Source organism: Salvelinus fontinalis, chromosome 2 (genome assembly GCF_029448725.1).
Source record: "Salvelinus fontinalis isolate EN_2023a chromosome 2, ASM2944872v1, whole genome shotgun sequence".
In the NCBI taxonomy this organism is placed as follows: Eukaryota; Metazoa; Chordata; class Actinopteri; order Salmoniformes; family Salmonidae; genus Salvelinus; species Salvelinus fontinalis.
Window position 1 is genome coordinate 92,606,387 of NC_074666.1, and position 13,535 is coordinate 92,619,921.

General features: G+C 41.1%; 1 protein-coding gene and 1 long non-coding RNA gene across 3 annotated transcripts in view; one reads left to right on the top strand and one right to left on the bottom strand.

Moving 5' to 3' along the window:
• Nucleotides 1-1,544: 1,544 nt before the first annotated feature.
• LOC129831997 (NLR family CARD domain-containing protein 3-like) overlaps nucleotides 1,545-13,535 on the bottom strand; it is a 30,064-nt gene continuing 18,073 nt past the window's right edge. The window contains exons 2-10 of the mRNA XM_055895700.1: nucleotides 12,221-12,337; nucleotides 11,293-11,377; nucleotides 10,935-11,163; nucleotides 10,656-10,663; nucleotides 7,026-8,806; nucleotides 6,593-6,766; nucleotides 3,534-3,707; nucleotides 3,304-3,350; nucleotides 1,545-2,474 (exon numbers count right to left, since the gene is read on the bottom strand). Coding sequence (XP_055751675.1) covers nucleotides 1,918-2,474; nucleotides 3,304-3,350; nucleotides 3,534-3,707; nucleotides 6,593-6,766; nucleotides 7,026-8,806; nucleotides 10,656-10,663; nucleotides 10,935-11,163; nucleotides 11,293-11,377; nucleotides 12,221-12,337 — 3,172 coding nt within the window. The 3' untranslated portion in view covers nucleotides 1,545-1,917. The remainder of the gene's footprint in view (nucleotides 2,475-3,303; nucleotides 3,351-3,533; nucleotides 3,708-6,592; nucleotides 6,767-7,025; nucleotides 8,807-10,655; nucleotides 10,664-10,934; nucleotides 11,164-11,292; nucleotides 11,378-12,220; nucleotides 12,338-13,535) is intronic.
• On the top strand, nucleotides 3,346-8,004 carry LOC129832042 (uncharacterized). Of its 2 annotated transcripts, none has more exons than XR_008755859.1 (3): nucleotides 3,346-4,152; nucleotides 7,028-7,164; nucleotides 7,931-8,004. It is a non-coding gene; the product is annotated as an uncharacterized LOC129832042 (long non-coding RNA). The 2 variants fall into 2 exon arrangements; XR_008755858.1 differs by lacking the exon at nucleotides 7,931-8,004 and adding an exon at nucleotides 7,812-7,926.

Genomic DNA, 13,535 nt, shown 5'->3' on the forward strand with positions numbered 1-13,535 from the left:
TTCAGACCTCAAGGCATTTTTCAAGGATGAGCATACTAGGGGAGAAGACCACTATGCGTCTGGCCATGTGGAGACTTGTACAGCTATAGTGTGGGGCAACTTACCAGTTTGATCAAGCCAACATGAGGGATAAAGTTTATCCTGTGTCAGTGAGTGTAGCTATTAAGTTACAGCTGTCAACATTCTACAAAGAAAGAGAAACTTAATAGTTTGTATAATCATTAACCAGATTACCCCAGATACCAGCCTTAGATGAGTGTTTACTCAGGTCTAGAATGTTGTCATTGATGAGAATTAATCAAAAACTCTACTGACATCCAGAATTGACTTTGCTATCCTGCCTGTATTGTAATTTCATGACTAGAGACTAGTCATTCCACTGCCAATGTTTGTCTATGGAGATTGCATGGCAGTGTGCTCGATTTTATACACCTGTCAGCAACGGGTGTGGCTGAAATAGCCAAATCCACTAATTTGAAGGGATGTCCAGATACTTTTTTTATATATAGTGAATAACTTGGTCGGGCCACATAAAAATATACATAATGCAGCTTTAATAGATTTGATTTTATAAAAAAAAAAAGTTTTGCATTTACCTGCCAAAAATGCTCTGATGTCGGTCATTTCTTTAGTATGTGATGTCAGAGTTCAGTACGTGGGACACAGTGGAGGCTACTGAAGGGAGCACGGCTCATAATAATGGCTGTACCGGAGTAAATGGAATGGTATCAAACACATGGAAACCATGGAAACCAATTGTTTGATGTATTTGATATCATTCCACTGACTCCGCTCCAGCCATTACCACGGCCCCGTCCTCCCCAATTAAGGTGCCACCAACCTCCTGTGGTGGGAGAAGTCGTAGCTTAGAGATGATAGACAAGTTTCCCACTAGGGGCGTTCCAGTGGATTGATAGATGAGTTTCCACTAGTAATTACCAGTTGGAGGGGCGTTCCAGTGGATTGATAGATGAGTTTCCACTAGTAATTACCAGTTAGAGGGGCGTTCCAGTGGATTGATAGATGAGTTTCCACTAGTAATTACCAGTTAGAGGGGCGTTCCAGTGGATTGATAGATGAGTTTCCACTAGTAATTACCAGTTAGAGGGGCGTTCCAGTGGATTGATAGATGAGTTTCCCACTAGTAATTACCAGTTGGAGCGGCGTTCCAGTTGATTGATAGATGACTTTCCCACTAGTAATTACCAGTTAGAGGGGCGTTCCAGTGGATTTTTGTCTCTTTTATTTCCTCGAAACCAATATCAGAGAACTGGAGAGGTGAAAGCAATGACCCGATAGGCAGCCACCATATTACTTTGACCTATCTTGTGTTTTCAGATGAGTCAAGATAAAAGAGAGGAGATAAGGAGAGGAGGCCACTTTAGATTATTGAGCTGCACTTATTGTCCTGTCCTGTGTGATCATAACAGCTTCCTTTTCATCCGAATAAGACCCATTTCTATGTACTGAACACAACCCCTATTACTGTACTCCATTTACTGTACTGTCATATTGTGATCAATAATAAAACATTTCCACCTCTCTTCTTTCATCTGGTTGATTAACCTTTATTAGTCACATCTGTCACATGTACATTTCATTCAGTGGAATTTAGTTTTTACAGAAACAAGATTCTTGTGTCAAGAATTTGACATATAAACATTCTACAGACAACAATGTTTACAAACACCAAGAAGCCCAATAACAACAAGACAAATGATTTGTAAATGAAAACAGTTTTTACAACACAGTGTGGTGATTCATTCTATTAATGAATGACTCTAGATGACAATGTCTGTCAACTTCAATGGTGTGTATTCATGAATATTTACAGTCATATGTTTACACACTAGAGATCTATTCTACATTGTTGCTCCAGTGTGTCTTACTGAACATGACCAGGATTAGAGTGAAACATCATGTTGTGTTTGACACAGGGACCACCTGACACAGGGACACTGAGGAGTCGTCATACCAAACCCTAAACCCTGGATAGAGGGTCTCAGTGAATGTAGTGTGGAATGTGTGCAGGTGGGTCAGTATGTCAGAGGAGACTCTGTAGAAGGACAGAGTGCCGGCTGGCCAGTCCAGATACACTCCTACTCTTTGGGAGCTGGAGGGGTGGACGTCTATGGTAGTGAGATTGTTATTATGCCAGGCTCTATAACTGTTGTCATAGCAGAACAGACTCCAGGACTTGTCATTGTATCCAAGCCCACAGTCATTACCCCCTCCTCTCCTTCTGATTCCATTATATGTCACTCCTATATCAGCCCCTCTCCCACTCCACTCTACCTCCCAGTAACAGCGCCCAGTCAGACCCTCTCTACACAGCACCTGTGGCCAGACCTCAAATCTCTTTAGGTGATTAGGATACGGCTGTTCCTCTGTCCTACACGTCATCTTTCTGTTCTCCTCAGACAGAGAGAGGAGTCTGTTTACTGTGTTTGGGTCCAGTGTGAGATCACAGGCATCTGATGGATGAAACCAGACACAATATTAGAAATCATCATCATTCACATTAGAATGTTACTTTTACTTACTTTTCACTAATTCATTTAATGTAGACGTTTCTAGGTATCAAAAGGAGAAGTTAAGGTAACTTGAGACTTGTTGAATGGTCATATGTTATACTGTATGGTAATATAAAAAACGCTCATTCCCATTAATTTAACACACACAGACATTTCTTATGTAACATGAACACGCCACACACTGTCACATTGTGTGAAGGATTGGGAGATAGGCGCAGGAATGCGTAATAAGGGTTTATATTGACCCAAATCACAGCGTGCCGTGTAAAGGCACGGGGACTAAGACAAACAAACACATATACAAAACACAGGGTTGAACCAGAACAAAAGAGCGAAGAGCACTTAAAATAAATACACAGGACGAGACCCGTAAACAAAAGCACACAATGATACACCACGGGTACTCACAGGCACAACAGACATTGGAACAATAAATGGTGAACCAAAGGGCACATTTATACAAACATAAATCAGTGAGGAAATGGGGACCAGGTGTGCGTAATGGCACAGTTCAGTTCCTATAGGCCGGTGACGTATACCTTCGAAACTGGTGCATGGAAAGAGCAACAGTACCAGAGGGATCAGTGACACACACATACACAGACACACACATTGTCAAAACAACTATTTATAAACGTTGGTGTCCCTGATTTCTGCTTCTGTAGAAATACAGCTGATATTTAATATGACCAATAAGTAATGAAGGAGATGTAATGACTTAACTTAAGACTTATTCTTAATCATATTTTTCACAGCAGTCAACACTCACATTTTCTAAGCCCAGGTTTCATTGTGTACTCTCCACCATGTTCCACACTGTAGCAGTAAGCAGAAGAACAGACAGTTAATGAATGATACACGTGAACTCCCAAACTCAAGCACACACACACACACAGTCAGCATATAACTTTGTCCAAGTGGTAGTAAGAATGTTTGTCTTAACTAGCCTGATAACTCAAACATGTCTGATATGAACATTGACATAAACCCTCTACATACTTGAGTTTCTCCAGTCTGCAGTGTGGATCCTCCAGTCCAACAGAGAGCAGTCTGACTCCTGAGTCTCCTGGGTGATTGTAGCTCAGGTCCAGCTCTCTCAGGTGTGAGGGGTTTGACTTCAGAGCTGAGGCCAGAGAAGCACAGCCTTCCTCTGTGACTTGACAGCGTGACAGCCTGCAAAGAGTCAAATCATTTTATTTATATTTCCCCCTTTTTCAATCTTGGCTCATCGCTGCAGCTCCCTAACGGGCTCGGGAGAGGTGAAGGTGGACTCATACATCCTCTGAAATATGACTAACCGCACTTAACACCCGCCAGCTAAGCCAGAAGCCAGCCACACCAATGTGTCGGAAGAAACACTGTTCAACTGGCGTCCGGGGTCAGCCCACAAGCACCCGGCCCGCCACAAGAGTCGGTAGAGTGCGATGAGCCAAGTACAGCCCCACCAGCTAAACCCTCCCCTCCCCTGTGTCGTTCTATGGAACTCCCGACCACGGCCGGTTGTGGCACAGGACCGTAGTAACACCTCTAGCAGTGCCTTAGACCACTGCGCCACTCGGAAGCCCTGTAAAATCCTTTTTAAACCACACTGCTATACTTTGGTGGTGAAAATAGAGTGGTAATGTATTATTTCAACATATTCAGACATATCAGTGTCCTGAAACATGCTTTATCTATTCATAAATGATTCTATCATCATTAGAAATGACAAAAGTATTGCTTGTAGAGATAGAAATGTATAGCACAAATATTTGAGTAGACTGGCTTGACCAGTTTAAAAAGTAGTATCAGTCAAAAGACAGACAGTGAGACAAACAGTGAGGAATCAGATTTAGATTGTATTGAGTATACAGTCCACATCTATTTTGACAGTGAAGATAACATAAACATTTTTGCTCGATACTCCAGGATTTTCGATTTGAGATCAAGTATTTCATATCAGGTGACAGTATATAATGTCACCTTCTATTAGGGTATTTTCATACATATCTGTTTCACGTTAAGATATGAAAGCACTTTTTGGTTGTGTTTTGAGTTATGTTTTGCCCAATAGTAACTGAATGGTGGATGATGACTGGAGTAATTTTCTGTCTAAGTGAGTAGATAACATGTTTCTAAACAGTACTAAATTAATCCTGATGATGCCATGATTAATAAAAATAATGAATGAGTCATTAATAATAATGAGTGAGAAAGTTACAGAGGCTACAACAAAACACGCTAACCTCTCACCATTAACCTCGAATAAAGGTAACATTGTCTACAGTTGCCAAATATGAAATATAGTGGCAAGAAAAAGAATGTGAACCCTTTGGAATTGCCTGGATTTCTGCATAAATTGGTCATAACATTTGATCTGATCTTCATCTAGTTCACAACAATGGACTAACACAGTGTGCTTAAACTAATAACACACTAATTATTGTATTTTTTTGTCTATATTGAATACATCGTTTAAACATTCACAGTGTAGGTTGGAAAAAGTATGTGAACCCCTAGGCTAATTGGAGTCAGGAGTCAGCTAACCTGGAGTCCAATCAATGAGATGAGATTGGAGATATTGGTTAGAGCTGCCCTGCCCTATAATAAACACTCCGAAAATTTCAGTTTGCTATTCACAAGAAGCATTGCCTGATGTGAACCATGCCTCGAACAAAGGAGATATCAGAGGACCTAAGATTAAGAAATGTTGACTTGCATAAAGCTGGAAAGGGTTACAAAAGTATCTCTAAAAGTCTTGATGTTCGTCAATCCACGGTAAGGCAAGTAGTCTATAAACGGAGAAAGTTCAGCGCTGTTGCTACTCTCCCTAGGAGTGGCCGTCCTGCAAGAGCGCAGCGCAGAATGTGTCAGCTAAAGACTTACAGAAATCTATGGAACATGATAACATCTCTGTTGACGAGCCTACAATACGTAAAACACAAAACAAGAATGGTGTTCATGGGAGGACACCATGGAAGAAGCCACTGCTGTCCAAAAAAAACATTACTGCACGTCTGAATTTCGCAAAATAGCACTTGGATGTTCCACAGCGCTACTGGCAAAATATTCTGTGGACAGATGACACTAAAGTTGAGTTGTTTGGAAAGAACACACAACACTATGTGTGGAGAAAAAAGGCACAGCACACCAACATCAAAACCTCATCCCAACTGTAAAGTATGGTGGAGGGAGCGTCATGGTTTGGGGCTGCTTTGCAGCATCAGGGCCTGGACAGCTTGCTATCATCAACGGAAAAATGAATTCCCAAGTTTATCAAGACATTTTGCAGGAGAATGTAAGGCTATCTGTCAGCCAATTTAAGCTCAACAGAAGTTTGATGATGCAACAGGAGAACGACCCAAAACACAGAAGTAAATCAACAACAGAATGGCTTCAACAGAAGTTGGGTGATGCAACAGGACAACGACCCAAGTAAATCAACAACAGAATGGCTTCAACAGAAGAAAATACGCCTTCTAGAGAGGCCCAGTCAGAGTCCAGACCTCAACCCGACTGACATGCTGTGGCATGACCTCAAGAGAGCGGTTCACCCCAGACATCCCAAGAATATTGCTGAACTGAAACAGTTTGTAAAGAGGAATGGTCAAAAATTCCTCCTGAGCGTTGTGCAGGTCTGATTCGCAACTACAGAAAACGTTTGGTTGAGGTTATTGCTGCCGAAGGAGGGTCAACCAGTTGTTAAATCCAAGGGTTCACATACTTTTTCCACCCTGCACTGGGAATGTTTAAACGGTGTGTTCAATAAAGACATGAAAACGTATAAATGTTTGTGTGTTATTAGTTTAAGCAGACTGTGTTTGTCTATTGTTGTCACCTAGATGAAGATCAGATCAAATTTTATGACCAATTTATGCAGAAATCAAGGTAATTCCAAAGAGTTCATATAATTTTCTTGCCAGTGTTTTTTAAAATCGAAAATGCTGGAGCATAGCATCAGATTTAATACTGTAAGCTTCAGTGTCCAAACACATATGGTGTGGACTATGTGTGTCTGGTAAACACATGTGGATCTGGTGAACAGTTATTACTTGTTTACCAACTACAGGAATACTGACCTCAGAGTCTCCAGTTTACAGTGGGGATTCCCCAGTCCAGCAGAGAGCAGCTTCACTCCTGAATCCTTCAGGTCATTGTTACTCAGGTCCAGCTCTCTCAGGTGTGAGGGGTTTGACCTCAGAGCAGAGACCAAAGAAGCACAGCCTTTCTCTGTGACTCCACAGCCTGACAGCCTGACAAAGAGATCATCATGATTTCACAAACACACTGTTAATTTAGCACCAGTATCGTAGAAGGACAATGGCAGATGCATTTGGTTGATTCTCTCAAACAACATATAGATTCATCTTCCCTCTCCTAGAATTGTATGGTCACATTGTTATACTGATGTGAACATCAATGCATTGATTCAATATGTTTTTCAAGAATTCATACTTTTCTCTAAACTGAATACTTCATCATGATGATTAGTACGTCATTTTATGTACTCACAGAGCAGCTCTGGAGGCTTTGACCACTGGCAGCAGCCTCAGAAGACCTTTCTCTGATCTGGTGTATTTCTTCAGGTCAAACACATCCAGCTCCTCTTCTGAAGTCAGCAACACAAAGACCAGAGCTGACAACTGTGCAGGTGAGAGTTCTTCACTGGAGACACTTCCTGATCTCAGGTAGCTTTGGATCTCCTCCACTAGAGAATGGTCATTCAGTTCATTCAGACAGTGGAACAGATTGATGCACCTCCCTGGACAGGGATTCTCCCTGATCTTCTCCTTGATGTACTTGACTGTTTCTTCATGACTCTGTGAGCTGCTTCTTGTCTTTGTCAGTAGACCTCGTAAGTGCTTCTGATTTGACTTCAGTGAGAGGCCCAGAAGGAAGCGAAGGAAAAGGTCCAGGTTTCCCGTCTTACTTTGTAAGGCTTTATCCACAGCACTCTTGTAGAGAGTAACTTCAGGCTCGTCTCTGAACAGCGCAAAAAAGTAGCTGGACATTGATTGTGGTTTGGCCATTAGATTCTCATTGTTGTTGATGAATGAAAGGAACACATATACAGCAGCCAGAAACTCCTGAATGCTTAGATTCACGAAGCAGTACACCTTGTCCTGGTACAGCCCACATTCCTCTTTAAAGAGCTGTGTGCACAATCCTGAGTACACTGAGACTTTATTGACATCAATGCCCGCCTCTTTCAGGTCTTCTTCATAGAAATTCAGATTTCCATTCACAAGCTGTTGAAAAGCCAGTTTTCCCAGTGACAGAATGCTCTCTTTATTCCAGTGTGGACCTGTCTCTTCTTTCCCAGCATACTTGCCATTCTTCTGATTGGTAAGAAACTCCACAAGGTGTATGTACATCTCAGTCAGAGTCTTGGGCATCTCTTCTCTCTTATGTTTCAGCATGTGTTCAAGGACAGTTGCAGAAATCCAACAGAAGACTGGAATGTGGCACATGATGTGGAGGCTCCTTGATGTCTTTATGTGTGAGATGATTCTGCTGGCCAGGTCCTCATCACTGAATCTCTTCCTGAAATACTCCTCCTTCTGTGGGTCATTGAACCCTCGTACATCAGTCACCTGGTCAACACACTCTGAAGGGATCTTATTGGCTGCTGCAGGTCTCGTAGTTATCCAGAGGAGAGCGGAGGGAAGTAGATTTCCCTTGATGAGATTTGTCAGCAGAACATCCACTGAGGTTGACTTTGTGACGTCACAACAGATCTTGTTCTTCTGGAAGTCTAGGGGCAGACGGCACTCATCCAGACCATCAAAGATTAACAGAACTTTGTACTTGTCATAGTTTGTTGATTCTTTGGTTTCCATTGAGAAGTGATTGAGAAGTCCAATCAAAGAGTGTTTTTCCCCTTTCATCAAATTCAGCTCCCGAAAAGGGAATGAAAATACAAATTGGACATCCTGATTTGCTTTTCCTTCAGCCCAGTCCAGAATGAACTTCTGCACAGAGACTGTTTTTCCAATGCCAGCGACTCCTTTTGTCAGCATAGTTTTGATACGTTTGTCTTGTCCAGTTAACGGTTTGAAGATGTCGTTACATTTGATTGCAGTCTCTGGCCTTGCTTGTTTCCTGGTTGTTGACTCAATCTGTCTCAGCTCATGTTCATTATTGACCTCTCCTGTTCCACCCTCTGTGATGTAGAGCTCTGTGTAGATCTTATTGAGAAGTGTTGGGTTTCCTTGTTTAGCGATCCCCTCAAATACACATTGAAACTTCTTCTTTAGATTAGATTTGAGTTCACGTTGGCAAATCACAGCAAGCTCATCTGAATGAAGAAATAACACAGTGGATAATAGTATTATGTCTGTTTTAAGGGCTACAGTATTGTATGACTGTGTTATAAAGTTGTACTTTATAATAATGTACTATCTTAACTGACTGTATACATTTTTTCATAATTCATTACACTCTGGAGTGACAGATTATATTATTATTGGTATTATTGATGGTATTGTCGTGACGTGACATTAATGTGATGACAGCTATCCATCGAATAATTACATACCACGTTTAATTATTATGCGATTAAATTAATAATGTAACAATTCATTGAAGGCTTGTTACACAATGGAAAGAGAGGGGCATGTAAGGAGAGCAGGAGAGACAAAGAGATTGGGCTTATCGTATATACATGTGAAAGCTATGGTGTTTAGAATTAATACTTTGCACATGAACGACCGCTCATTCAGAAAAACAATTGCAACATATATTTACACATGTATGTCTTTGTCATCTCTCTGTTGAAATCACCCGGTCCGTCTGTGGGAAGTAGTTTGACAGAAGTTTGTGGTTTGTCCACTAGAGGTCACACTGTCCTTTGTAGTAGTAGTTGTAGCTTCTCTGTCTCGGAGCGTTCGCTAGAATGGACCCTCCAGAGGTGTACCATGCGGTGTTCAGTGAGGCTTTTTCTTTGCTCTGTTTGTTAGATAGATACCCCAGAGGTACCTATGGTGGTGAGAGGAAACTGTTCTTTGCCTCGTCTTCGGTCGAATTTCCTAGACTTTTTAAAATACACAGCTGCAGACTGTGAATGTTAAGGCGTAGTCTTTATCTTCTTTACTCGAGAGTTTCGGAGGGTCTTACCATTTTCTGGTCTGGTAGTTTCAAACCATTTGTCAGCCATGTAGCCACCGCTCCACGCTGTCTGTTCTCAATGGTTGATTATTCAGGGTACAGCTAGGACCACTTTACACACCGGCAGGAACCCAGCGTGTTTTGGACTCCCGGCATGTTTTGTCTAATGTGTTCATTCTTTAGCGAGTCCTTTTATTAAGCACTCTGGCCAAAGGGGCATCCCATCACACTGACGTAATGTCTGTGCTCACGTGAGTGTGGCTACTGACTTGGCGTATGTCACGTTCTGACCATAGTTCTTTTGTATTTTCTTTGTTTTAGTGTGGTCAGGGCGTGAGTTGGGTGGGTAATCTATGTTTTGTGTTTCTATGTTGGGTTTGTTGTTTGGCCTGATATGGTTCTCAATCAGAGGCAGGTGTTTGTCATTGTCTCTGATTGGGAACCATATTTAGGTAGCCTGTTTTGTCTTTTGGTTTGTGTGTGTTTGTCTTCCGTGTCAGTGTTTGTCGCCACACGGTACTGTTTCGTTTGTTCTTCGTTTATTGTTTTGTTTAGTGTTCTGAGTTTGTATTAAACGTCATCATGAACACTTACCACGCTGCGCTTTGGTCCGATCCTTCTACCACCACAGACGATTGTTACAGCGTAGGTTTATATGAAAATCCATTATCTCATTTAGAAGGCTAAAATCACCTTGTTTTTTCCACAAACGTGTTCTCATATTTAATAATTTAATTTTTACAACATTTAGAAGCAAACCTGATAAATAGGACATGTACACCTTCAGAGTTACAGTTATCTTGTTTTGCCATCCTTAATGACATCACAAAACCAGAAATGATATGACATGATTATTGTTTGTATCCCACCGACCATTTCCCACATTCTTTATGTTAGAAACATTGTTTCATTATCCACTTTTGGATGCAAGAGTTTTCAGCAAGTGTCTCTCTCTACACACAAATGATTTTTAACTTCTGCATCCTGCAGAGCCAGGAGAGAGAACGTTTACGACTGGTCGTGAAGTCATAAAACCGGCCCCTCTGCCATGTGCCAACCTGATCTGGCGCCTTTGATCCTCACCAAGGAGAGAGAGTCTTGAATACATTATTGATGTCTTTCTTCTCTTGTCTGCCTTGTCTCCCTTCTCCCTTTCTAAATTAATCGCCACAACACATCCCTGCTGCTACATGACGGGGTCACTAGGTGCTGTGTTAAGGCTGTTACAAGATCATTGAATTACTCAGCTACTTCAGCTGAACTTTGAAATGTTTGTTATAAAACAGCATTCAACATTTGACAGACACCTCTTACTTTTCTCCAGTGTGTCAGCAAGCTCCTTCTGGTTCATTTTCCTCAGGATGTGCAGTGTGATCTTCAGAGCCCCCTCTCTGGCACTGCTCTCCTGCTTCTCATCTTCAGCATCCACCACTTCCTTGTCCTGCTTCTGACTCGCAAAGCCTTCTGGGAGTTCTGGACTAAGAATCCTCTTGAACATCTTCAGCTCGTTCTTCACAAATTTCATAATATTCTCTTCAAGCAACTGAAATAAATAAAGTGAATAAGTTAAGCAATATAATAAATGCTTTCTCATGAACACATTCATGAATAATTGACAGATCAACTTTACTTGAGGTAAACAAAAACAAATGTACATAACAGGATCACATACACTGAATATGGAGTCCAGGTCTGTTTGATGACTCTGGGAAGACTGACCACTGAGAATCTCTGACTCTGATCTCTCCTGTTGGTTTCTGTGGACAAAACATGAGATTACATCTCCTTATCCAGGGAGTGCACACACACACACACACACACACACACACACACACACACACACACACACACACACACACACACACACACACACACACACACACACACACACACACACACACACACACACACACACACACACACACACAGTCTTGTACAGCTAACCTTGTGGGGACATACAATTCAGTCCTATTCAAAATCCTATTTTCCCTAACCCCTAAGCTTAAACCTAACCCTAATCCTAACCCGTACTCTTACCCTAACCCTAACCTTAACCTAACCCTAACGCTAACCCAAAAACCTAAACTTTACCCTAACCCTAAACCTAACCCTAGCTCCTAACCCTAACCCTACAACTAACCCTAGCTCCTAACCTTAATATTTAACTTGATTCTAACCCTAACACTAATTCTAACCTTAACCCTAAACCCCCTAGAAATAGCATTTGACCTTGTGGGGACTAACAAAATGTCCCCAGCTGGTCAACTTTTTGTTCGTTTACTATTCTTGTAGGGACTTCTGGTCCCCACAAGAATAGTTAAACACGTCCACACACACACACACACACACACACACACACACACACACACACACACACACACACACACACACACACACACACACACACACACACACACACACACACACACACACACACACACACACACACACACACACACACACACACACACACACACACACAACTTTTAAAAAGGATTAGCCTATGGATTAAAAATATAAAAATGGGAAAATGGGAGAGGAGAAATTACTAGGGACAGTGTTGTTTACATCACTGACCATGACCCATGAGTTATTCTTACCTTTGTTCAGTAGAAAAGTCTCCCTCTCTAAAGTCTGGAGGAGGAGTCATAGACCGGTCACTCTTCATGGACACACAGCTGGTTACAGGGGAGGCTGGTCTCTCCTGCTTGATTGGACTTCAACACAACAGAGACAAACATTAAGTATTTCATCTACTCTGAGCTCAGATGGGGAAACATAAGAAAGGTTTCATTCCAAAATGCTATATATCCATTTTCAGAAATGTTGTTAAATTAGCTTGTTTTGTTTAAAGAAATGATGAAGGATATTGTCATGTTTTTCACTGTCTAATCACGGCATGGGGTTGTTCAATGACAGACATGCATTTGCTTAAAATGTATCACTTGATGGTTTCATTTCAGAGAGACAAATAATAATGTTTTTTTGCTAAGTGCTAAATACCTGCTTCACTCTCAGAGAAATAACTAATACTGCTAGGTTTTAATGGTTTCAAATGTAAAATAGTAACTACATTTGAATAAAGAACTGTACAAATAAAACATGTCTGACATTAATTTTATAAAAAATATCAATACAGTAATATGAGATTTTTCTGTAAATCATTTACATTTGACATTTCACTGATTTGTGACTCGTTTCAGGAAACTAGGCATATGTCACAAGTCACGACTTCACAGGAGAAGCATCTGAATGTTTATTTAAAATGTTTATCAAAATGTTTTTTGGGGCAGAAATGCATTCTGAAACATTTATGTGACTTAATAACAAACTTGTATGCCATCTGTAAATATGAATAAAGTTGTTAAATTACCAGCCTAGTTGTGTTTAGCCACAGTAAAACACAGGAACCTTCCCAAGAGCCATGATTGGCTGGACATGCCGAGAGATGAGTTTCGGATTGGTCTGCCATGTATGACGCTTCTGTCTATAAAATGAGCTGCTCGTTAATCCTTTCTCGTACTGTTTTTATTAAAGATTTTAAAGATAGCCATGGAGAACTGTATATGTGTTGCTAAACTCTCAATAGCATTGCTGCCCTGAATTTGTCAGGCGCTATCGACAAAGGTCAGTGGGAAAAGGTTGTGATGGACTGCTTTCAGGAGGACTGTACAAACAAAACGGAAACAACACAGGACGTCTTATTTAATGAAAGGGGTTGCATTCTGCTGTGAAGCGTTCATCCATGTATACGGGTAAGAGTCTAGCTTAAGTTTCTAATTTTGTAAAAAAAAGTTGTTATTTAGCTAGCTAGCTAGATATCTATGTAGGGATAGGTGTCCCGTTAACGGGACAGTTGTAAAGCATGCAGCGCCTTATGTCACCATCACAGATTTTAGAGAAACAACAGATGTC